The 26,668-nt window shown below is 38.7% G+C and overlaps 1 protein-coding gene across 2 annotated transcripts in view; it reads right to left on the bottom strand.

Moving 5' to 3' along the window:
• exoc6 (exocyst complex component 6) overlaps positions 1–26,668 on the bottom strand; it is a 45,513-nt gene that overhangs the window by 11,572 nt on the left and 7,273 nt on the right. The window contains exons 4-23 of one of the 2 annotated variants that reach the window (XM_077550493.1): positions 26,255–26,302; positions 25,221–25,311; positions 24,068–24,113; positions 20,244–20,297; positions 19,655–19,805; positions 19,426–19,581; positions 19,126–19,194; positions 18,891–18,974; positions 17,551–17,597; positions 17,267–17,387; positions 15,285–15,356; positions 15,105–15,202; positions 14,314–14,419; positions 13,383–13,492; positions 13,149–13,260; positions 12,936–13,070; positions 12,575–12,754; positions 11,891–11,920; positions 7,428–7,569; positions 6,205–6,278 (exon numbers count right to left, since the gene is read on the bottom strand). In XM_077550493.1, coding sequence (XP_077406619.1) covers positions 6,205–6,278; positions 7,428–7,569; positions 11,891–11,920; positions 12,575–12,754; positions 12,936–13,070; positions 13,149–13,260; positions 13,383–13,492; positions 14,314–14,419; positions 15,105–15,202; positions 15,285–15,356; positions 17,267–17,387; positions 17,551–17,597; positions 18,891–18,974; positions 19,126–19,194; positions 19,426–19,581; positions 19,655–19,805; positions 20,244–20,297; positions 24,068–24,113; positions 25,221–25,311; positions 26,255–26,302 — 1,926 coding nt within the window. The remainder of the gene's footprint in view (positions 1–6,204; positions 6,279–7,427; positions 7,570–11,890; positions 11,921–12,574; positions 12,755–12,935; positions 13,071–13,148; positions 13,261–13,382; positions 13,493–14,313; positions 14,420–15,104; positions 15,203–15,284; positions 15,357–17,266; positions 17,388–17,550; positions 17,598–18,890; positions 18,975–19,125; positions 19,195–19,425; positions 19,582–19,654; positions 19,806–20,243; positions 20,298–24,067; positions 24,114–25,220; positions 25,312–26,254; positions 26,303–26,668) is intronic. The other variant, XM_077550494.1, reaches the window with a different exon arrangement.

The following is a 26,668-nucleotide window of genomic DNA, read 5'->3' as shown; positions in this document are numbered from 1 at the left end:
AACAGAACCACATTCTCTATATAAAGCAAAAACACAATACTGTGGTCACCAAAACCAGATTTCTTCAAAGCCTTGCCTGCACCTGGAAATTCTGTCTATTAAAGTTTTGGCATCCAAGCATTACAGTATGCTGCATTTCCACCAGGCACGAAGCAAACTATCACCTTGCGTTACTTGCACGAGTTTGATTACGGGTGTTCATTTGTTCATTCCTGCCACTCGCACCACCTATGAGCAGAAGCATTCCCTTTTGGAGGTGGAAATCACAGAAGAAGAACCAGTTTCTTCATTTTGCAAGCAACCATGGACGACATAGAAACCGGGTGGATACCACCTACAGGCATTTCTGCCCAGCGCACAGTGCCCCATCCATCTGTCTCTAGAAAGTGACTGTTTGTGAAAACAAGCATGCAGAATAAATGCTGGTGTCCGACAAACAAGCGTTCTCTGTCACTTATTTTGTTTGCTGTTTACTGTAAGTGACAAATGACAATAGACACGATAGGGAAAAAAAGACACGAAATTAAGTTTTGTTATCGTCTCACAATAATATTTTCATTACTTGACAGTTATGTCTGTCATGTAAGGATGAATAAATCCAGCTCCAAGATATTAATCCCAAAAGTAACCCACATTTGTTTTTCTTTTCAATTTTTAAATTACGTTTAACAGATTGGGTGATGATGGGTACTGTGTACTCACTATTATGGCCTCGATTGAGGTAAACCTTTATCTGTACCAGTGAAAGTAATTAACAAGAGGGCCGAAAAGACATGTCAACTGCGTGTTACATAATCACTGTTGTACTTTTGAGTAGTTATCTACTCAAAATTCAGATATTATTAGAAAAACAGTATTGTGACATCGTCTACAGTATATGAAGTGAACTTTGGCTCAGAAAGGTTGTGACCTGAACTGAATGAACGGCCAAGCCTGCACCTCAGGCCCAGATTAACAGGTCAACTTAGACAGAAGTTAATGAGACCCAGCAACACTTTACATACCACTGGTGTTTACAAAAAAGCACGTTGAAGAGATCATGTCTGGAAAATGGGGAGTAGTTGTTTTCTAGAGCAGGTGAAAAAAAGGCCAGAGAAAAGTTGAAAAGGTTATACAAAGGCACACCATTGGAATAAAAAGTCAATATACGAGTATTAAAATAATATAATTTAAATTAATATCCTGATTTGGCAATAAAGTAACGTACCAACTATATATTAGCAAATTCTCATGTTTTGCATTAAAAGATGACTTTTCAAGGCAAAAGCTGGTAAATAATGTGCAATCTGTAAATAGCTGTCAGATTTACTCTATTAACTTTCTGGATGAATTGAATTTGTCAAAGTAGTTTATATGCAACATACCTGTCTACCATTACTTAAGTATTTTTTTATTGAGATGAACCAGTGCTTTCAAACCATTACATCACACCCACTAATTGTATTGTATTTTCATCTACAGGTATTTATCATTTCCTGCATGATATATTTTGGTTCGTATGACAGACTTGTCATATGCCTCTTTATTTAAACTAACGTAACTACTAGTGATGAACACACACACAAACACAACCCTACACAAAAGCAAACATTTCAAATGTTATGTATGGCTCAAATCACCCGCTACCCGAGTGGGAATTGTGGTTTCAAAAATGGATGGACTACAAAAAAGAAACGCTGTGTCATTTTATTCAAGTTTTGTTATTATTTAATACAAATTTTTATAAGAATATTACTTATTTTTAATTATAGCAAATAATTATTTAATATACCGTCCAAAGACACCTGGGATAGGCTCCAGCACCCCCACGACCCTTGTGAGGAATAAGCCGTTAAGAAGATGGATGGATGGATGGATGGATGATTTATTACAACTTTCTTAAGATACAAACAGCTTCTGAATACTATGGAAAAATACATTATGGTATTTTGTACATTACTTTAGGTGTTTTGAATTCATATTTGCATATATTTAAGTTGATAAATAATTGATTGTTGGTTCTTTCTAGTTTAAACGATTAATAATTCAGATTTTTTTGTAACTTAATGATTGGGTGAGTGTTGGTTTTATATGTGTTGCCCCATATTGCCCCACAATAAATCATTTATGGCAGTAACACTAAACAGTAAAGTATGCATGATAACTTCTAGGTGTGTTGCAGTATTTATATCACAATCTTGCGGTAGTACAATTGCCTGATATTGTGGCGGTTGATTAGTTTTGGGTCGGCATGCCGCTAAGTAGGGGTGTGAATTGCCTAGTACCTGGCGATTCGATTCGTATCACGTTTCATAGGTCACGATTCGATACCGATTAATCCCGATACAAATCTATAAATTGATTATTGCGATTTTTTAAAACTAAAATTTAGAAAATACTAATCAGTAAACATGTACATGTACACTGTAAGATTTGTATGAAAATGTATTTATTTATCTGAAAATTCAGGTTGCAGTCTGTTTCATGTTTGAACAGCATTGAAATAAAAATATTAAGGCTTAATGTTCCATTAATATAACATTCTTCCATGCTTAATGTGTAAATCCTAACCCTAAGTAAGATGTTTTTTTTAAATATTCCAATAAAAAATTGATCAGCATAGTTGTTACAGCACTCTTTCCACTTTTAACAGTATACACACCCGATTGGCTGCATAACCCATTGACCGTCTCACAAGAAATACACTGATGACTGGCTGATTGGCCCACGTGACCAAAAATAGAGGGAAACTAATGTGAATTGGAAGACATATGGATCATCAACACTTGGAACACCTCGCAGCCAGCTGAATGGGACCAGTGAGTCAGGCCAGTCAGACCGTTCAGAATGCTTGCTCGTCAGCCGCGGTGTCACAGGGCAAAACTCTAAGCCCTGGAGGTGGACTGCAGTTTAAGTGGGAAGAGGGAAATGAGAATAATTAAGGAGAAGCCCTTCCAGGGGCTAGACTTGTCTGGGTGTAGTGATGTGTCAGTTGCGTACGAAACAGAGATGGCTCTTTGAAGTGAATGACTGGAGCCGGCTCCTTATTAGGAGTCAAAACACCCCCACCCTGCCCCCCGTTCTCTATTAGTTTTTTTCTATGTGAAGCATGTAATTGCTCATTGCACAAGTGCACAAGGCAGGGAAGAGGGGCGGGGCGTGATGAAGATGAAAGTAAAAGTAAGGCACGACGACCTTAACCCGGAAGTTAACACTAACATTATTTGTCTTAGTTTAAAAAAAAAAAAAGTTTTCATCTTTGTTTCTCTTATAGTTTATTGCAAAGACCTTTGTTCACACTTTGTATTTTGTAATACTTTATTTATGTTTGTATTATTTATACTTTATTATCCTCTTTTGTTCATTTGTTTTAAACTCATGAGGTTTTGTTAATTGACAATTTTATCCGTCCATCCATCCATTTTCTGAACCACTTATCCTCAACTACAGCCGCAGGCGTAGTGGAGCATATCCCAGCTGTCTGAGGCCAGTACGTGGCCAATCACAGGACAGACCAGGACAAACAACCATTCACAATCACACCTATATGGGCGAACTAGTGTTGGGATGCACCGATTACAATTTTCTGTCCGATCACTGATTTCTGATCTTTAAAAAGCCTGACCAGCCGATGCTGTTTCTGCAGATCCTGGTTTTCTCCATAACCAACAGAATATACACTTTAACTCTTTGACTGCCAGACGTTTTCAGAAGCGGGATGTCGCCAGTGCTAGCCGATGTAAGCATTTTGACTGATCTTTCAAGGTCCACAGAAAATGTTGTGTTGTATGGAAACATACATACTACCAAATGAAAGATTGAACTCTCATCTTTCATCAGAAAAAAAAAGTTTGTTTCTACCTTATTCCGTTCTTCAGTAATCAACAATAGAAAATGGTTAGTTTCACCGAAATGCTCTGTTTTGAAACAAAAAGCGGACAAAAAGAGCTTTTTGTGAAACGATGTTATTTCATGCACTCTAGTGAATTCTACACTTTTTTTTGTCCATGAATGCCACAAACACCTAAATAGTGCTTTACTTCTGTAATACACCACCACCAACAATGAAAAAGTGTTTTTAGATTGCAAAATACATTTATTTCCCTTCAACAGTGTAACAATTTGACAAAACAATTTCGCAAACTATTTACAAATGTGTGCAACTGTGGTACTATTTACAATTATGTGGATGTTTCAAATACAGTTTTTCTTTTTGTAACACTGCCCTGCGTGCAAGGAGACGGAGCAGGATTTGCACAACAGATACGTTTCACTTCGATTGTCCGTTTCGCGTGCAGACGTTACACTTTCTTGACGGCCTTTTTTTCCAGGGAATAGCAAGTAGCAGACTGTACCCACTCCTCCGATGAATATGCATTGGACTCGGGGTACTCTTCGTCGTCCGATTGAACGTCCGCCTGAGCGTGCTCGGTTGTGCTCCGCGTTTTCCGGTGTTAGCATCGCTAGCCCGTGAACCTTTATGACGTCGTCATAGCCGCCGCGTCAGCGCTTCCAACTTCAACCTCGGAGTCACCATCATCTTCATCGATGATGATCATCGTCGTCATCAATGTGCTCTTTAGCGTTGGTCGATGCCTTTCGTCTTTGAAATAAATTCCCAAGTGTGAGCTGCTTGCAACCGGTCGCCATTGTTCGCTTCCTCAGCCATCTAGCTCCGCCTCACGTCTTCTACTGCCGCGTCAACGCTTCCAACCTCGGAGTCACCATCATCATTATCGATGATGATCATCGTCGTCATCAATGTGCTCTTTAGCGTTGGTCGATGCTTTTCGTCTTTGAAAAAAACTGCTCGAGCGTGAGCTGCTTGCAACCGGTCGCCATGTTCTCTTCCCTTCCCCAGCCATTGTCCCCTCTAGCTCCGCCTCACGTCTTCTACTGACGCCTACCCAATCTTGTCAAAAGAGAGTCATTGCTGCCATCTAGGGGCCAAAAATAGTCATTAGGCTAACTAGATCTGCTTGAAACTTTCACCACAGCTGGCCAAGGCTTACCTCCACCCCCCCCCCCCCCCAAAAAAAAAAAATTGGAGAACGTCTTTTAACGTCCTTGGCGGCCCTCCGTAGGTTTTTACTAAACGTCATTTAACGTTTTTGGCAGTCAAAGAGTTAATGTTCCAATCTTGTTTTATTGTAAAATATTGAACAATACAACCGTGTTGTTTTAACTGTACATGAAGTAGTTCTCTCAATTAAAGATGGAATTCCTATTAGTAATCTCACAGGAGAAGAGTACAGTGGCTGACTTTAGACTTTGCAGAGGGGGATTAGATCGGTCGACAAGGTCAGTTTTATTTTAAGGGATCAGCTGATCACCGATCCCCCAAACTTCAGCCCCGACACCGATCGATCGATCAGTGCACCCCTAAATTAGAGTGTTCAATTAACCGACAATGCATATATTTGAAATGTGCGAGGAAACCGGAGTACCCGGAGAAGACTCACGCAGGCACAAACTCCACACAGGAAGGCCAAAGCCTGGATTCAAACCATAGCCTCTGCACTGCGAGGCGTATGTGCTAACCAGTCAGTTAACGTCCAGCCTTTAGTTTATATATTGAAAAAAACTAATATTACATGGAAAATTTCAAATAAAATTACTTTTATTATCACAAACACACACACGTTGAGTATCAGTATCGACTCCCAGATACCGGGAATAGGCACTCTACTGGTTTAAATCTCGATGTATCAGTATGAATGTAATGAAAATTGTATTATGTGAATATGAGGAGGAATTATTATGGTGTATGCCTATGAATTACACGTACATATGCTACTGGCAAATGTAAGTACATGTCAAAGTGCAGTTGTATACACAGGTTTATACATTTTCTTTCATTGAAATATATTAACCTATTATTGTAACCTTTTTTACTTCAACTTATATTTTATACTTGTAATGTGTTTTATGTTTTTCTATGCTTATATGCTCAATAAACCAACCAAACAATAAACCAACCAAATATGAAAGGTACCCATACCTAGCAACAATACAATGCCACTGGGCAAAAAGAGAAAAAAACTTATATTTGGGCAATTAAGTCTTCAGTTTTTGGAATGTGGGAGGAAGCTTGAGTACCTTGAAAAAACCCTTGCAAGTGTGTGGAGAACATGAAAAATTTACATAGGAAGGCCTACTCTGAAACAGCCTCCAGAATGTGAGGCAGAGATGCAAACAAATAATCTACTGTTCTGCCAACCTTACCTGTCTTAAGTCGATAAAAGCCAGTTGCAGTGTGTCTCCTTGAAAGCCTGGGACTGGCTCAGAACTGGCAAACACTGAAAACAACAAAGACACATTTGGACATAATCATAGCAAATAATCAACCCATATCAATAATATATCGCAAACACAAATTGTGTTATGAACTCTGTCTCAAAATAGAGTTAGAGTGTTATGACCACATACATTAAGTCAAACAGTTTGGACTTCACTTTCATACTTTGTTTTAATTTTTTTTTATTTAAATTATTATTTTTTTAGAATTTTCTGCTTCTCTGTCAAATTTCTTACCTTTACGTTTACGGACATATGGTAATTGTCTGCATCTTCCTTTTTTGGGACATTTTATGGCTATTCTTTGACTGATTTTCTGCTTTTCCTCTTTCTTTTTCAACATTTTATGGACATTAAAAAGGTAATTCTAAAAACTTCTTCATTTACCTTCTTGTCTCTTTTTTTCCCGACATCTTAAAAGAGCACAACTTAAAAAATATTTTATCTAAAAATAAAATAAATGTGTAAAAAATAATATCAATTTATACGCAGGTACATTTATGAGCACAACTGTATGTCTGCTTCCAGTATGCTAGGTGGTAATGAAGCTTTCGACTAATTTTGTCGTCATAATTCAACAAGGAATACTCGTTGGTTGCTCCTTGCTAACTGGTACAAGTCAAGTGGTAAAAGGGATAACATTTGCTTGTACAAATGCCATTCTGATGGCTTGTTTTTATTTAGTGTTGATAGACTAACCACTGCACAATATTTTTAGTACTATCTATTGATTACTATGTTTATTATGTCTAATTGTTGTATATGTATACAGTATTCTTATTTGGCCAAATACATTTAGATTAAACAGATGTCCTATTGTCCACCCCCCCGCCAAACACACACACACACACACACACACACACACACGCACGCACACACACACACACACACACACACACACAATCCTACTGTGTGTAGGGCAAACTTAATTCGACATGGCAGAGATACAAAAAAAAGAAAAGAAAAGTAAAACAGTTTGTTACGGAGTGAGTAATCTGTCCATTATTTGTTTCACGATCCATTATTTTTTTCCCGATCTGGCATGAGAACAATATAGCGCAATTCTCTTTCATTCACTCACAAAAAAAAACAATCCAATTTAAGAATATTTTAACAGTAGTGTATTATTTTTATTTTTTTTTTGCACTCACGTTCACACTGAATGACATCTAAGTTGAATTGCTGAATGGCACCCATGCTGATCTGTTTCAGTTCTGTGTCCAGCAGCATCTGCATCAGAGATGTGGACAGATGCTTGCATGCTGACATACAAGCTGTCTGGGCCACTTTACCCTACAAAAAAAGCAATAGAAGGAAGGGAAAGAGAAGATGAGGCAGTAACAAATAAAGAGGATTGCGTATGCAATGAGAAGAGTTAGGTTAGGGGGACAGTAGAAAAGAGTGCAGGAGGAAAGGTAGTATGAGGTCAATAGAATGGTAAATATGAAAACAGAGAGATAAAGAAATTAGAAAGTGTCTTGAAAGGAGGATAGTATTGGGGGAGAATAGAATGTATAAAATGGACAGGAGGGACAAGACAGTCTCAGGATTTGTTTACGATTACATCATGCCAATGTTGTGTGAGCTGTTGTTGCTTCTACATTTGTAAATTTCCTCCACCTTATCACTGCTTTCACTGCAGATCACAATGCAATTTGTAAACATGGTCCATGGGGAGTCCAGTCTAACCTCATCTGTAAGTCTATCCATCACTATTGCAAGGAGGAAAGGACTTCAAGCTAATTGCTCCAGTAATGCAGCAGTTAAAGGTACTGGAGTGCCTTCGCGTGTGAGCAAGGACAACTACAGTGGCCCTCAAAAACAGCTGCTGAAGGCTGCCAATCATGCCCAGACACTAATAAGAAAGCAAACTAACTCCAACTCTTGGTGCCACTCACCAGAGAACATCCCCCCCAAGCAGAGAACAATAACGGACTGGCTGACAACCTCAACACCCCAGACACCCTCCCATGCCCTGACAATTCATGAACAGGACGTGGGACAGCAATTCAAGTAACAGAAGATCAAGAAGGCAGAGTTGGATGGATTGTCTCTCTTCTTCCTGAAAGTCTGCACTGACCAACTGGCTCTAGTCTTCACACAGATCAACAGAACCTTGGAACTGTGTTAGGTCCAATTCTGCTTCAAACGCTGCAAGAACCAAGACAAGGGCAGGCAAGATCCTCTTGGACCCTCCACACCAGGGTCACTACCTCTTCCAGCTCATTCCCTCAGGTAGACGCTATCAACTTATTCACATTAAAACCAGCAGACATACAACAGAGTCTTTCTTTCCTCTTGTTATCAATTCCCTAAACAGCTACCTCAAAATTCCATAGTAGCACTTTGCAAATGTTTTGCCAATTTTGCACACACCTAGGTCGTACTGTGACTAGCTGACACCTGACACGTGTCATTTATCATACCTGCATGTCCGATGTTTGTAACCAATCAATTCTAATGCATGGCTTGCTCTATTGTTAACAGATCCATGGTCTCCGCAGCGAGCTAGTGCACCAAGTAGCATGCTCACTCATCCAGTTGCAAGGACTATTTACTAGTTTTACAACACCAAAGTGTGCATTAACCGTCCCAGATTATTTACAATAGCCTTTTTATTTATTTGACTGGATTCAGGTTTGAATTTCTCGCCCCGTCATGTGACGTCATGCGCTCATTGTATACGTGAAGCAGGGAGTGTGCAGTTTCATTTTTCATCCACACGTGGCAGTAGCAATTCAAAATTCTATTTCCTACATTGAGAAGCTTTAAAATAACTTGTTTGCAGTTAGAAAAACGCGGCAGCAATATGTCTGAATATGTTTTCAAATAAATAAATGTCGGGCTTTGTAAAAGTGTTTGGACAACGTATGGTGTAGATAAAGCGTTTATATAAAGCTCTACTATTTGGATCGAATTTGATTTATTTTCTGATAAAAAAAATTTTTTTACTCGGAAACCCTTTTATGTATGTGGTTCACAGGTTATATGGTTTCCAATAGTCTAGAAACTTTTTTGTAAGCTACGCCCCAGGTAGTGTGTTGTTGTTGGCATGGTTACGGCTGACAGTAATCGTTATGAATTGTGATTAAAGAGTTGTTCGCCGCTTGGTTTGATTATTTCTACAATGCTGCAATACTTTATATTAACTTACGAATCCAATTTTGTTTGCTGATGTTGGTATGATTAGCGACCATTAACTAGACAGACTTGTGGTGGTCAGCGCTAATTGCAAAATAAGTCAAAAATTTGTGACGGCATTACCGCATACCTCAGTGTAACAAGGAGACTGTAACACAATGTCAAAATGTTAATACTGTACGACCCTAGTATCGATACACACTGCGGCATTTGCACCATAGAGCTGTGAGTGGCACGCCACTACAAAGACCAAGATTCCTTGCGAATAGGAATAAGTGAAGAAGAAGAATAGAGCATGTACAGAAATCAAATCAATGCCCTGTTCAATTGGGGAATTCCAAATGTGTTCATATCAACAAGAATTCCAGTTACGTAAGGGGTAAGTCAGGGGTTTTATTCAGGACTTAAAAAAAAAAAAACTGAATAAGAGCATATTCTGGGTTTTGTGCGTGTTTCCATGCCCTTTCAAAACCCGAATATTGCCAACATTTGGGTTTTAAAAAGGTTACTGACTGCATGTTAACATACTCAATATGATGTTGGTCTGCCTGTTTCAGCTAAAACAGCTTCAACTCTTCTGGGAAGGTTGTCCACAAGATTTAGGAGTGTTTTTATGAATGTTTTTGAATATTTGACAACAAGGGCATTTGTGAGGTCACAGACTGATGCTGGATAAGAAAGGCTGGCTTTGAGTCTCTATTGACTCCGCACATCATCATGTCTTTATGGACCTTGCTTTGTGTACTAGTGTATAGAGTCATGTTGGAAGAGGAAAGTGCCAGCTATCCACAAAGTTGTGAGCATGGAATTGTGTAAAATCTATTAGTATGTTGAAGCATTCAGAGTTCCTTTCACTGTAACTAGAGGGCCAAGCCCAGCTGCTGAAAAATAACCCCACACTATAATCCTCCTTCCAACAAACTTTACATTTGGCACAATGCAATCAGACTAGTGCTATTCTCCAGGCAACTGCCAAACCCAGGCTCATCTGTCAGATTGCCAGATGGAGACGCATGATTCGTTACTCCAGCACGTCTCCACTCCTCTATAGTCCAGGGTCGGAATGCTTTATACCATTTCATCTGACACTTTGTATTACGTTGAGTGATGTATGGCTTGAATACAACTGCTCGGCCACGGATACTCATTCCATGAAGCTCTCTGCGCACTGTTCTTGAGCTAATCTGAAGGTCACATTAAATTTGGACATTTGTGGCGATCCGCTGACCCCAGTTTGTCAGTTTACGTGGCCTACCACTCGGTGGCTGAGTTGCTGTCATTCCCAAACACTTCCACGGTCTTATAATACAGCTGACAGTCGACTGTGGAATATTTAGGAGCAAGAACATTTCATGACTGGACATTTTGCACAGGTGGCATCCTATCAACAGTTCCACGCTGGAATCCACTGAGCTACTGAGGGCGACCCATTTGTTCACAAATGTTTGTAAAACCAGTCAGCATGCCTAGGTGATTGATTTTATACACCAGTGGTCACGAAAGTGATTGGAACATCTGCTTCCGATTATTTGAATGGGTGAGTGAATACTAGGGGTGGGAATCTTTGAATGTCTCACGATTCGATTCGATTCCGATTTTTGGGTCTGCGATTTGATTCAGAATCGATTTTCGATTCAGAATGATTTTTTATTCAAAATGATTTGATTGACAATGATTTTTGCTTCAATCTATAGATGTGAAAGGAATTGTAATGAGCTACTCCTGTCTGACTCGCTAATGCTAATTAGCGCGCTACTCGCGGCACTTTTATCACTCAAAAGAACGGCTCCACACTGCAAAAAAAAAAAAAACTTTTATTGGAATAACTTGATCGGGACTTTTTCCTTCTACTCTCTAATGTGGCGACAACTTAACAGTGTATCAGACTGGAACCACACTGCCCCTAAGTGGCCAAATCAGGTACAACATGAACAGCGCTCCAAATAAAGGCACACAGACAAAGGCAAGACAGTATAAAATTATTTAAATAAAATAAATTTTGGGACATTTAAAATCGATTCTGAATCGTACTAAATGAGAATCGCAATTCTTATGAGAATCGATTTTTTGGCACACCCCTAGTAAATACGTTTCGCAATGAAGTGTAACTTGGGCACACAGTGTATGACAAAATCAATGCCTGAGTAACTATTTCCAGTTTAGTAAAAGCAAAAAGTGAAACTAAGCCAGGTTACAATCGCTTGAGTGCTTGGCATAAAGGCATGCAGCCAAATAGACTATGAGCAGCTTTTGTCAGTTGATGCCACATTTTTGACACTGAACACTACACATCTGAAACCAAAAGTCTTTCTTCAGGGCAAGTCACGAGAGTATGCCTTGGGTCAGTTTCAAAAAGTTCCAGTAGAAACTAAACAGATTTGGTGCAATGGCGCTTCCACTGTCAAAATACTAGCATGCTTTTCATCACTCCCCTGAAACGGCAGTACAGCAACATCCAGGTAGCAATACTCACCGACATCGATGCATGGTCATTGTTGTTATTCTGAGCAGACCCCAAACCAACCCAAAATGGACAAAGGGTGGGGAAAAAGGGAAAGGACAGGAAAAGAAATGCGGCAAGAATAAATGGACAGGAGAAGGAAAATTTCAAGTAACGCAATATTACGTGCTTAACACAAGTCAAATCAGTCAAGGAATAAAACAGGTAGGAAAATATTAGAAAAACAATTAGTTAATTAAAAGGGTGTTGGTGTGGAGACAGTATGTATTCTTAATAAATAAAAAATAAAACAACTAGAATGAGACAGAAAGGTGGATTTTAGGAAGAAAGGGCTTAGTAAAAGGGAGATAAAAGGATGCAATTGTAAAAGCATAACATCTGAAAAATACCTAGTTACTATGCTAATATATTGCTAAAATAGCATAGTTACAGATGACATGCAAGAGCTTGCCATGAATATTGACAAATCAACATAACAAGCTCCAAATTTCCCCATTACATGCGGACATCATGTAGTTTTTCGTAAGAAAAACAATGTATGAAAAAAATATATGTGAAGAACAAAAATGGTGGGCTTTTCAGCTAAACAAATACGCACTGTCAAGAAGAAGGCAATCAATGTAAATGTGCTCTCAACAGAATGGCTATGCAGTTAAAAAAAATATGTCCACAGGTTAAAAAGTGGGGTCTACTCACCGGTAGATGTGTGAAGACTTGAAATGTGGATCGCAGAAAATTTATCAGGTCCATGAGATAACCTGAGGCCCGACCGTCGGACTCAGCCATACTCCATTCATAATCTGCCAGCTGGATAAACTCATCGATTTTCTGATTCAGTTTGGTATAGATTTCTCCTTCTGCAGAATGTCGGGCATCCTGAAAAACATCTTTCAGATAAGTCTTCATAAAAAATTGTAAAATTTTGATAAAACTGAATGTACATACAGTATATACACATTCAGTACAATTAAAATGTAATGAAATATGTACAGTGACATTAAAACACTCAAATACATAACATAATATAATCTACTAAGGAATGATGACCGGGCCTTACCTTGAAAGTAGACAAGCCATACAGCCTTGTTGTGTGCACTGTTTCAGGGGACACGTTGGTGATATTTGTTATAAATTCCTCAAGATACCTGCAGGCCTGCTCTAGGTGGGTGGTATTGATGATGATCTGCACCAACTTTAAAGAGAAGACAAATTCAAATTCAGTCTACATGAAGGTAGAGAGTAACATTTTCTGGCACTGTTTTGTTTATACCTCAGTCAGTCCTATATGTGGCTTCTTGATGAGGTTTTGCAGACAACTGCTGAGTGTTCTTGTCAACAGCAGGTTAGTTGATTTACGCAACATATCATCAATCTCTGTTGAACTGGATTAAAAAAAAGTGATAACAGTTGTGTTATAATACTAGCTTAAAGAAGAATGTCTACTTTTGACAGAGAGAATTACTGAAATAATTGTATGCTATTATAATAGTTGATCGAGGTTTACCTGCGATGAAGTGACTCAGAGAACTTGAGGCTGGCATAAATGAACTCTTTTACTTGCATATATATCTGTGGCACAGACTGGGACATTGGCAGCTTCTTGGGAAAATCCTGCTACTCACAAAAAAAATAAACAATACAAAAATAGTTTTAATAATACAATATTGAAATTCATCTGTTCTTCTAAAGTTTGCGTTCATATTCTTATAAAATGGTTCAGGGATGATAATGGTTTCAATCATCCAAATTTGTTCCCCATAGGCTGTATGTTGAACTTGAAAAATTTTTTGGGAAAAAAATTATATATCTGATGTCAAGTTTGAACAATATCAGATTGTCTTCCTGATTCAATAATTCACTAAATTAGATTTATACCCTGGTAGGAGCAGCTAGTTGAAGGGGACATTTTGTAATTATTATCAAACATGTATATTATTATTATTATTATTATTATTATCATTATTATTATTATTATTATTATTATTATTATTACATCGCTGCTTTGTGAAAAAACACTTAGGTCTATTTCAGTCTTTTTTTATTTTATTTTATGTTTTTGAGATGTGCCCTGCGATTGGCTGGCAACCAGTTCAGGGTGTATCCCGCCTACTGCCCGAAGTCAGCTGGGATAGGCTTCAGCGCCCCCCCGCGACCCTTGTGATGACAAGCGGTTAAGAAAATGGATGGATGGATGTTTTTGAGATGAAACTGAATGCAGAAAAACTTTTAAAAAATAAAAAAAAAATAAAAAAAATGATATAAGTGTTTTATTAATGGCAGCGACGATTATTATTATTATTATTATTATCATTATTATTGCACACTTTGGCAATAAAAGTTTCTGAGCATTTTTGCTTTTGATTAGCTGTCTGGCTCTTTTTTTAATGTACCAGTAAGTTAGCATAATTGTTACATGGAATAGAATTCATGTTTACCTTCTCTATCTCTGCATCGTGAAATGGAAAGCGACTCACAACCAGTTTATACTCGTCTTCTGTTTCCACTGGTATGGGACTATAGTTGTCCAGTTCGAAGATCTCCCTGCAGAAATATACAGTAAAAACAATTATGCCTTAAAATGCAAGTTATTTAAAAAAAGTACATCATTATGCTGACTTGCACTTGTACCCAGACAATATTCTGGTATTTAGCACCGCAATAGAATGGTTATAAAGTTGAAAGCATTATCTCAGACGTTTTTTTGCTCCAGTTTTTCCAAACTTTAACCACTGTAGTCACAGTTGAAAATGTGTTATTGAGCAGAGCTGAACGGTAATGGCTGTGTGTCTTTATGGGTGGCCAAGCGAGTGACATCAGGAGATGGTTAAAGGAGTAAGCGTCTGAGTGTGAGTTAGCAATCTACAGAAGTACCTTGCGAGTGTTCCCTATGGTTTCCCCCACTTATTAACTCATTCACCATTTTCACTGAAGCAACCCCCTTCGCTCCTGGATGTTTTACTGGATTTTGACTGATTTTGCAAAGCTCACAGAATATTGTGTTGTATTGCTATAAAAATATGGAACCTGACCAAAAAAATATTAAAATGTTCTTAGTTGTTACTGGAAAATATTGTGGAGTAATGTCACTACCAGCATGGGAGGATACATTTTAATTAAAAAATAAAACTGCAACAACATGGCCTTCCATAATTGGTGTATGTCTTAAATCAACAATATAGTGATAAAAACAAGTACCAGTAGTAAACAGAAACATTGAAATACACACCTGAATACCAGCACCCACTTCTTCAGTAGAGTTTCATTGTACTGGTCTCGAACTTCAAACAGCAGGTCAAATAGTCGATTCACAGAGAAACCAAAACCCTTCATGTATGCATGCAAATAAAAAAATTCAGTCACATAATGAAGTTAAGCAATTGAATTAGGTGGGAAACAAAACAATAACCTGTAGCGTGTCCGCAAAAATGACAATAAGGTTCTTCAGCTCCAGGACCAGGTCTGGATCCTCACAGTAAGACTAAGGGAGAAAAAAAGGATCAACACATTGGGCTCTATTATCGTTCCCAGCGAAAATCTGGCGTAAAGCGCAGTCTAACAGTGCACATGGGTGGAGTTTTCTGTCTATTGGTGTTTTCGTAGACATTCTGCCTGAAGAACTGGTGTAATGGCAATTCCCGGCCAATCGTAGCTGCCTCCCTCATTTGCAGAGGGATTGCTTGGAGCGCAGACAACCGGAGTACACCAGGCCTGACATTGTGTAAAAAGAAACAACCTCAAAACTTCAAGATCTCCCCTTGCAAATGATGTGATGTGGACAATTTGAAACAAACTTGAACCCACGTATGTGGGACCCGTGTGGGACAGCGCAGAATAGTGTTGACCTGCCACGAAAATTCAGATGCTCCCATTTTTGAGCCGATCGCAGGTGTGTCAGTCTACAAAAATAGAGCCCATTATGTAGGTCTAAATGACAGAAGAATTGCTATGAATTTAGCTTCAATTGGATACGCGGTGCAGATAATAGATGGATGGATGGATGGATAAAAAAGTAACACACACCAGAGTAAGCTTGTAGGCTTGGAGAATCCAATTTTGACTGGAATTTCTGGGTTTTTAATTGCGTATTTAATTTTCATTTACTTCACATTGCAATGATTTGTCTGGCATAGTAATTATGATGCATCATAATTGCCATCAACCAATTACTGTTAATTCCCAAAACAATCTGCAAACCTAACATAAAAAATATATAAGTACCATGTTGTGAAGTCAACCACTTAATGAAAGCTACAAAAATTTTAATTTGCAAAACCATTTACCATTCTCTTTAAAAATGGCACTACAGTATAGTAAAATTATAAACTTGACATGAGTAGCTACAAAAGCAAGTGCATTAAAGATTTAGTAAAGGGCAGTAAAGAATTCCTCCATTTTGTCATGGTTGAGATTGATTTATGAGCTTTGCACCATTGTGTTGCTTAACCGTGATACTAGGACCCCATCAAACACAGGAGTTTGTAAATCAACACGTAGAATGAACAAAGCTTGAGATTTGACATGAAGCAGCACTTGAATGACTCTTTATTTACTCAGACACAAACTGGACACAAAAACAAATTAGCATGAGATTTGACTGAACAGCAGCAAAACGCGGCACATGTACTGCAACATGTTCATGTAGTTTATTTGCTCAGACAATATTCTTCTCAGTCAGTTGCACACCAGCCCAGAGAGAAGCTAGTCTTAAAAAATGTTATAGCGATAGTGACAAGTTGACAGAAATGTTTTTATTTCCTGACTCATCCTGAGTCTTATGTGATAGTTAATCTACATCTAAGGATTGGGGGGAGGGGGATTCTTATTTTGGGTTTACCATGTATTAATTGTAAATGTGGAGCTGCCTGTGTCTATCCCCGGAAAAAGGGCAGCCAGTAGGAGGGTGACCCGGGGCTTTTGTCAAAATCACCCCTCACTGTGCGGCCCATTCTCTGGCCTGTTAGCATAATCCTCCTGGTAATTTACAAGTGACTGGAGCTAAGTGGTCAGGAATATGCCATCTTGAACTGCTGTTATTGTTGCAATCTGTCTCTCATTAAGGCTCCAATGACCTACTCTTTGACTGTTTGTGTTTTGACCCTTATTTTGAGAGTGACATCATTAGTGTGTTTGTGGGTGTGCTGACTTCTGCAGTTTGTGTGTGTGTGTGTGTGTGTGTGTGTGTGTGTGTGTGCGTGTGTGTGTGTGTGTGTGTGTGTGTGTGTGTGTGTGCAGGAAAAAGGCCAGTGAAATAAGATTCTTCCAGGGTAAATAGATCAACAGCAGATACTATTATCTCTTTTAACTCAGAATGATCTCATCTGAATTTGCAGTGAATTCAACAACTCACTGCTGATGTGTAAGTGTGCGTGCATGCGAGTGTAAACTTACAGAGTGTGTGCGGAGCACAGCGATGATCTTGGACAGGGCCATGTTCCACAGTTCATCAGTGAAAGCTTTGGTCACCAATCCTTGTGTGGCATGGAGGATATGGTCCTCCACAACAAAGAACCTGAGGATGTATACACATAAAAGTCATGAAATGCCATGCCAATTACTTTTAATATTCTCAAAATGGCATCTGGTTGTTCACATAGAAGAGCTTCTACAGAAAATGAAACGTGACAAATATATTGTAAATTTTAGGGGGAAAGAGGGGGGGTGGCACAACTTACCCTACAATCTGATTGAAGTATCTTCTGTAGCCCTCCACTGTTTCATGCTAGACACCCAGACACAAAGTTATGTTGATAAATATTTATAAGCTGCAAGTAAATGATGCATTTTCACAAAATCAGGCTTATGTCTCCAAAAATAAAAATTGAGATATTGATGTATTCTAAGTCTGGATTCACACTGCAGCTCAATTCCGATTTTTTCACAAGTACCTCATTTTATCATACAGTGTGAACGGTACAATTCCGATTTTTTCACACCAGATCTGGGCCTCTTTCGTATGTGGATACAAATCGGATATGTATGCGCTGTGTCTGCACTATGAACGCTCATCCGCACGCACCCGATTCATACGTCATCAAAAGCCTGATATGCGCTCTGCGCGGGCGGCAGAGAGTACTTGGAAGGGAGACTACTGGCATGTCTGTGAATATACAAAGCTGTTTTGAGTAACAGTGTTAACTTATTACTTGTTTTTAATTTAATCACACTTGAAACATGAAGCGTGAAGTTGACATTTGTGCCGATAGTAGGAATTCAGCCCTGCACGGTTATTCACGCATGACAACGATGCGACGTCATCCTCCGTGAAGATGGCTCAATGAAATGAGGTCGCCTCATTTCCCCAAAATATTTCTACCTCTTCCAACCTTGCTACTCAGGCGATATGAGATGAAAAAAAATGAGTCTGACGGATTTCTGTTCCTGTTTGTAAACACAACATTCAAAACTGACGCTTGTGGAAGCCGAGGACAGCAGCCAACCAGGAACGAGCGTGAAAACAGTCCACCAGTTAGAAGCAGACGATTGCACATCTGAATTTGCATAATTTATGCTGACAAGACACGTGAATCGAACTCCTAACATCCGCGAAACGAGTCCACCAGTCCACCAATTAGCAGCAATTGTGCATCATGTCCTGCAGTGTGAACGTAGCCATAGATGTCGCCAGAAATTCGATGAGTGATCAAAACATTACATTATTTACATTAGATTGTTACATTATTTTATTCCACTTCAACCCAACACACTGTACTGTTATCTACTCGTATGTGGGAAGCACTCGCATGGAGCATTTAATCCCCTCGTGACTGTATTGTGACATACTCCACATTAAAGTCCTGATAACTTTATTAATTAAATGTTTTGCGACACGCAATGCATTCTGGTCTCTATTTGGCTGCAGGCAGGAAAATGATCGGTGGCAGATCGCTCAGAACACCGACATTAAAAACTATTGGTATTGGCGATATATGGCTCTGTATTTACTTGGTAAAGGCTCAATACCAAAACATTGCAGTATCAGACATTATTAACTTTTAAGTCAAGTATTACTTACCATATTAGCCTGTGGCTGCAGAACTAGCCTGGCCTGTTTTTTTCTCTGTTTCCTGTAGTAATTCTCAAATGTTTCTCGGTCTCCCTGCAGATACATAAATCTTAAGGATTCTCAAATTTTGTCCAAAAATCATGAAAGGAAAAGATAACTTTAGTGCCTTCATTAAAATAAAATAAAAAGGATTTGGCACAATTAAAAAGAAAATTGAAATGGAATATGGTGTTGGATAACATACCAGCACAGCGTAAATGTGCAAACATCTGTAAACAGGTGAGAAGTCCACAAGATCCTGAGCTGTGAGAACCTGTTAAGATGTAAAAAACACAGCTAAAATTTCAGTTATTTTCTTAATTCATCAGTTCTGTGCTGAAATTTCCTACAAAATCAATAAAAACATGGTAATGTCCACAACAATCATCGTGAATGTAATTGTAAAAAATGAAACAGGACTATATTCCAAATACAATGACTCATTCTATACTTTATTTGTAGTCATTGTAACTAGTATGACATGAAAACCACGCAGTTTCATTACCTCCTCATCAGCATCGTCCTCGTCGTCTGCGTCATCGTCCATCATGAGATTGTTGTGTGTGTGCGTTTGACCATTGAGAGAGTACAAAGGCTTAGTGTAGTGGCCCACACTGGCCTGCTTTGCTACTGCACTGTTAAAGGTTCTGTGTTGTTGTGCCTGGATGGACACACAATCAAATCAGCAACAAACACAGATTTGGGGTTATGAGTGAGAACACAAATCCTAGAACCTGTCTCATAGCAGTCTCTCCAACTTTGTCTGAGTGTTTTCTTATGCTCTCCAGGAAGTCCTTTAGGTCAGACATAGAGATCTCCTTTATCTCCTCCCTCAGTCTGGGCAGATTTTCAGCCATGATCTGACAGAACCTATATTGGCTTACTCTGCATGAGAGACAGTATAAGCATTGCTTAAATAAAAAAGCATACTTGTAGTGCATTTAAGACTCTTTAAATCAAGAAATCAAAACAATAACTAATGATGACCATTGCAATCAGCCAATGAATCAAACTTTATATAGAACTTTTCATACATTAAAATGCAACTCAAAGTGATGTCTAATTAAAACCCCATTGTATAATGGATCAAATCAAATTTTATTTATATAGCACCTTTCATACATTAAAATGAAACTCAAGGTGCTGAACAATGAAAACATCATACAGATTGATTGATTGATTGATTAAATACCTTTATAAACACATTGTGCCACTTGCTGTCAACAGAACCTTACTTTAAAGAACCTTTGTAGCATCATAGTTTGCAGACGGCTTTACTGGAGCATTATTGCCAGAGCAGTGGAGATGTAGTAAATTTCTTACCGAGGGATGTAGACTTTCTCCAGTTGTTCCATAGTTTTCAGCGCAGAGTAGTATCTAAGGAGATAAATCGTACACAGAAAGGCGATAGCTAGTTTAAAAACCCATGATAGCTTCTTAATCATTGGCAAATTGCTTTTAATAGGGTTGTAGTGCTTCAGATTTACTCAAGCAGTGTATGACTTTCGTGTAAAGAAAGTGATTTCAAAAAATAATAATAAATTAGATGCAAGAACCCGCAGCTTGTATGCAAACCCAATGTGAGTTATTTCTAAAGAAATGCTAAATTATACTGTATAAACATCCTGGGAATGTGGTGACATGGTATAGGGCAGTGGCACACTGGAGGAGATGACACCAAATCTTCCCTGTTAAAATTTGGATATCCTCATGAATCAAACAAATAATGAAAAAAGTGTTTGATTTTTGCCACAATAACTTGAAACTTGGTTGAAAGTTGCAACTTGCAACACGTGTGACTTAATTCCACCTCTGCAAATTAGCATATCTCCCTCGAATTATGTATTTAATGTGGTTCTAAACTAGTGATGCCAGAGCTGTCTCCTACAATGACTAAGGAATGCTTCTTTTGTAACCAATAAATGAATCCCCACAAACTGAGGCGGGTAGAGCTAATTAAAGCTGTGGAAAAACTGAGGTACTATAGTGGAAAAGGGGCTTTAAAGACTAAAATTGCGGTCTTTGGTAGTGAGCACAAACCAAAGGGGTTCACCCTCAGTTCAGTGTGCTGAACTCCCATCATTAGGCTGATAGGCAGGCTGTGAGGGATCTAATTGGTCGGTCAGTGAGTGTAAAATGTGTTGTACACACATGAACAGAAGACAGCCGCATAAACTGTACAGTGAAAAGGTCTGTCAGAGAGCAGCACACCAGGAAGGAAAGCACAAAGGCAAGAAGTGGCAGGACCGTGACCTGCCCAGCAACCACATTCAGTCTACATAATGATAAGTATTTGAGCAATACATGCTCTTGTCGGTTTAAAGTAACAGCAGGAAAGTCATGTCATTAGTCCTGAAAGTAGAAGCCCCTCCCCAAACACATACATATATCCCTCAAAGTAGCCAACATGGTCTAATTGCCTAAGATTGGCAGTGGGCCTTGACTGGACTGCAACGAGGGGGCCTTGTCGCAAACAAGGGCACATTGAGGGTCAATTGTCTTGCCAGTGAATGGCCTGTTCCTTTGGTACACAGTAATGAACAAAAAAGGGTCATTATTTTTCTGTCAGTGAAGTTCGTGGGGTAAAAAATGAAGTTCAAGCAAACCCACAAAGTAAAGACTCCTTGGTGAATTGTAATACTGACAGAAAAAATCATAAATAAAAATATATTTTTCATGATATTTTTAACAGATAAATAATAATCTTACAGTATAATAAGAAAATTGTTGGGCTAACTCTTTGCTTGCCTAACTCTTTTTAGTTTACTTTTTTACTTACTGCGGCTGGCAGATTAAAAACTTGCATTCCCAAAGGTCTGTTTCCTCAAGGCTAAAAACATACAATAAACACTCATTGTACATCAAAGTATTAATACTGTAGAATACTAAAGGCCTTCATTCTGTTTAACGGCATGATAATCAATGTGGTGTTGCATGGTTATAGCCATAACATGTCCAACAAATTTTCTCATGCAATTATTAAATACACAATTGATTTTATAGCACAAATAACAGAGTAATTATTCTTTGTAGTGTGAATTTGGTATGTTACAATTACATTATAAGCCAGATTCCTTTGTGAGCACAAAAGCAAAATTACAGCAGTTACTTGCGGTTCGGAAAATGGATGGATGATAGAACATCCATGATCCATGTGCCTATTCTCTGTACAGCATACCCTCACTCGGGTTGTGTGTATGCTGGAACCTATCCCAGATGCAGGGTACACCCTGAACTGGTCACCAGCCAATCACAGGTAAATGGTAAATGGGCTGTTTTTTATATAGCGCTTTATTTACACCATATGATGCCCAAAGTGCTCATATGCACCCATTCACACACATTCATAAAACAGTGGTCGGTTGCTGCCAGGCAGAGCACTGCCAGGTCCAATGGGACCAATTTAAGTAAAAAAGTATTTGCTGAAAAGGATACAGACGCTCCCCTACTTACGAACATTCGAGTTACGAACAACGGTACATACGAACATTTCTGCGCGTACAGTATGTCGAAAAATGTTCGGAAAGAAATGCTGTAAGTTAGATTTTGTATTGCGCGGAATGCTTCTTTCCGCCGCTAATACCGACGATTGGCGCTGTGAGAGCTCATTGGAGGCTGAGCAATGTGGCGAGGAGGAGGAGGAAGAAACGCCGGTCCCCATGAAGCAGGAAATAACTTTTGAAGCTGATTCCAGCGACGACGAAGAATCTCTCATGATATAAAATCCTCCTCTTGCTCCTCCTCCATCATCTCCTTAAGCATCGAGTACATCTTCCAAAAGTAAGTTAAACTTCATTTTATTTATCTTATTACGTACATGTACATACTGTGTGTGTGTGTCTCGCTCTCTCTGTCTAACATACGTAGTACAGTACAGTACTGTACGTATTCTCTCCATTTTATTAAGTTTTTTTCAGTACAAACCAATGCAGGTTACTTGTACAAGCCTTAAACATACTTATATGAACCTTCAATATACTTATATAGGCTTTAAACATAAATTATAATACAAAATATAGCACTGAAGCAACTTACGAACAAATTCACCTTACGAACGATCGTCCGGAACGTAACTCGTTCGTAAGGTGGGGAGCGTCTGTACTCAACTACTGAGTAACTGCTTGAGCATGAAGTCTCATTTATTAAAAAAAAAAATACGTCATCAGCAGAGGTGGCAAATCCAGGTCTAGAAAGTAAAAACCATGCCACAGTTTGGCTTTAGCCCCAGGTGCTAGCTAGTGAGCTCCCTAGCTAGCTCCCCGGGTGCTCGGTTACCTTTAGCCCCTTGTGCTAAGTGGCAGGGTTTTTACTTTCTAGACCTGGATTTGCCACCTCTGGCATCAGACAGACAAAAACATAAAATTGTGTGCAAATGCGGGCATGTTCAAATTATAAAATAAAAATAAAATAAAATGAACTTTTTGAGCTCGAACAACAGTACAAGCAGACATGTTAGCACCAGCATGCCCAATCCATTCACAAATTGTGGCTTAATTCGCTTGGCGCTGCCATGGCAGTTTCTTAAAGCGAAAGCACCAAGACGTCATCTTTCAGTGGACTCTTTCGGGTCCTCATCATGCCTGCCAGTCTTCAACAGGGTGTGTCTGCGAAAATGCTCCCACACAGTCAGTCAAACAGAGCGCATATGTGAAAATACGGTAAATCTAATGAATGGAGCGGCGGGTAACAACTCTAGTGTCGCCCAATATAGCGGAGAAAGAGTAGCATTTGTTCTTCACACATCTACTCAAGTAAAAGTAAAACGTAATGTGTGGTAAAACTACTCTTTTCAAAAAGTTATTCAAGTAAATCTAACGGAGTAAATGTAACTCATTACTACCCACCTCTGAACATAGATAAATGTCATTTGAAAAAACAAAAATTGAATGGCATAAAGAATGTTATATACAGTTACTATTTCTCAAGTAAACTCAAAGTGCATTTGAATTAGCAGCAGATAAAACAGGCATTGAGTCTACAAATGACAGGGGGTTCTTGTTTGCGGTTGATGGTGAAGGTGGCTTTATCCTTGACAGAGTAGATCATAATTTCGTAAAAACTACAAGGTACTGTGTGTCAAATAAATGTTGAACCAGCACTTTAAAAAATCCACCCAAATCTTTTACTTTGTTCTCTAAAATTGATACCTTTTGGACTCGAGCTGCTCCTTCAATTTGCTGTACATTTCTAACACTGGGAGAGAGAGCAAAAGAGGAAGAGAGAAAAATGAATTAGCAACATGTTTTTAGGTTTTCACTAAGCAAACCCTACAAATTCAAAATCCAACTACAAACTGGGAAATATAAACCAGTACCAAAGGTTGGTCAAGCAGATTTGTCATTGGAAGTAGGAGTCATATGCCAGGATGAATTAAAGTGGGACAAATACATTGTACACCAGTATACTGCATTGATAGACATGGGAATTTAGCATATCTTTGAAGGTAGTGGACGTGTTTGGAATCGGGTACGTGCATTGTGTCATCATTGGCGTACACGACAATGTAGAGCCTACCAGTTTTTTTTTTTAAACATACCAATCTACAATCTAACAATCTATCAACAACAAACAACACACAGGAGAGAAATAATAAAAAAAAATGTCAGGGGTCTGAAAAATTAAGTGATATTGAAAAGATTAAAATGGGAGCACAACTTCAAAGAGCGTTGTTTGTAGTACCAGGTATTGAAAGTAGATACTGAATATATGTCTAGTTCTTTCAAAAACACACAATGGGATTTGACTTAGCAAATGTACATTTGTGAAAACAGAACTTATAAAATTAGTGAGGATAAGTGGTATGGATAATGAATGAATAACAATTTAAAGTAGGGATGTTCGATTCCACTTTTTTTTTTCCAAACCAATACCAGTATGAGTACTCTTGAGTAGTTACTGATACCAATACCAAGTACTGATACTACTAGTACTTTTAATACATAACCCCCCCCCCCCCCCCAAAAAAAAAACAATGACAGACAATTTTAAAGACAGAACAAAATATCTCAATATGGCATTTTCCCTATGGCATTGAAGGAGTGGTATTGAGTTCAGGAAGTAGTGGATTTGTTTAAAGAGCCCATTACAAGCACATAAGAAGAAATTTGGAGCACAAAAGCAAATTTTGAGTGCAGAAGGACAGACTTTGTGAACATTGTCCGCCGAACCAGCGAAGAACGAGTGTCGCATACGTACTGGTGAGCTATTTTTAGAACAGCCTTGCGACTCATGTTGTCCTTGGATGCTACCTGGTGCCTGCAAGAATCATGTTGGTGACCCCTGTGTGATGTATTGTGCTACCTGGTATGCAGAGCTGGAGTTTCTCCACAGTTGTGGCCATGTTCCTCTGCTGGATCCGACAGCGAATCACCTCGCCAGTTTGAGCTGTCACCTGTCAACCATCCCAAAATCAGGTCGTGAGATAGAAGTCCCAAAATTGAGCGGCTATCACATGTTAAAGCGGGCATACGTGCAAGATGTAATGTTATTTTCTTTACGTCAATAGACTTGTATGTGACAAACACATAAATCAAAACACATAAGTAATAACAGTTAATAAACAGTATATATAGCACACATTACAATCACCAGTTTGAATAAACCAGGGGTGTCAAACTCATATTAGCTCAAGTACCACATGCAGGAAAATATATTACCAAGCGGGCCAGATAGGTAAAATCATGCTATATAACTTAAAAACAATTGCTGTCAATAATACGCAGATTTTCGCTATTTGTGGGCCAGCCCTACATTACGGGGCTCAACTGTTATTAAATTGTTCCATAAAATAACATGAATGCAAATGGAACGCAACAACACTTTACCTGTATGAGTTCCGGGCGTGTTGGAGCTACCTGTTCTGCATATATATTGTTCCCAGAATGCATTGTGTGGCGCAATTAATGAAGTTATAAGGACATTAATCCTTGCCATATGTGTTTATGTTACCAGTAATTAAATATGTGTCGTATTTTCGTATTTAACATGTTTCTATCGGTCTATGATTATTATTTTTTTAAACAAACCGTAACTTTAGGTTGTGTGTAAAATAATGACATCCAGGGCAATTCCATGTACAAGTTGCATTGCTCGTCTGAGGATTGCTTGTGAAATTACTAATTTATATGTTTTGATTGTGGCCATCTGTTTAATTAGTCCAACTACTATTTTTTTTTACTTTACAAAATCATCTCGGGGGCCGGATTAAACCCCTTTGCAGGTTTGACACCCCTGGATATGTTTGATGAACAATATTACTATGTTTTAATGTTTATATTACCAAACCAGTATGGATGATTGGATGGATGGATGGATTTTTCTTTCAAGCACCTTACCTCCCTCCCAGCTTCTTGTAGTCTTCGATTAGTGTCTGTCACTTGGCCCTTTAAAAACACACATGATGTTTAACTTCAACATTTTTAAATACACAAGAAATTCAATCTGTAGTAATATCCATTCTCCTAACAAGACTAAGTTTTCTTTGTTCCTTCCTTCAAGTCCTTTTGTACTCGATGACATTCTGTGTAATATGAAGTATTCAAGGATTCACAGTGCTCCACGGTTCTCGCAATTAAATGGTAAAAATCATAAATATTCATCCCATCCATTTTCTTAACCGCTTTTCCTCACAAGGATTGCAGGGGGCGCTGGAGCCTATCCCAGCTGGCTTCGGGCAGTAGGCGGGGTACACCCTGAACTGGTTGCCAACCAATCGCAGGGCACACAGAGACGAACAACCATCCACACAC

Source organism: Vanacampus margaritifer, chromosome 18 (genome assembly GCF_051991255.1).
Source record: "Vanacampus margaritifer isolate UIUO_Vmar chromosome 18, RoL_Vmar_1.0, whole genome shotgun sequence".
Taxonomy (NCBI): Eukaryota; Metazoa; Chordata; class Actinopteri; order Syngnathiformes; family Syngnathidae; genus Vanacampus; species Vanacampus margaritifer.
The sequence above is the reverse complement of the archived record's forward strand: the minus strand, read 5'-3'. Positions and strand labels throughout refer to the sequence as shown.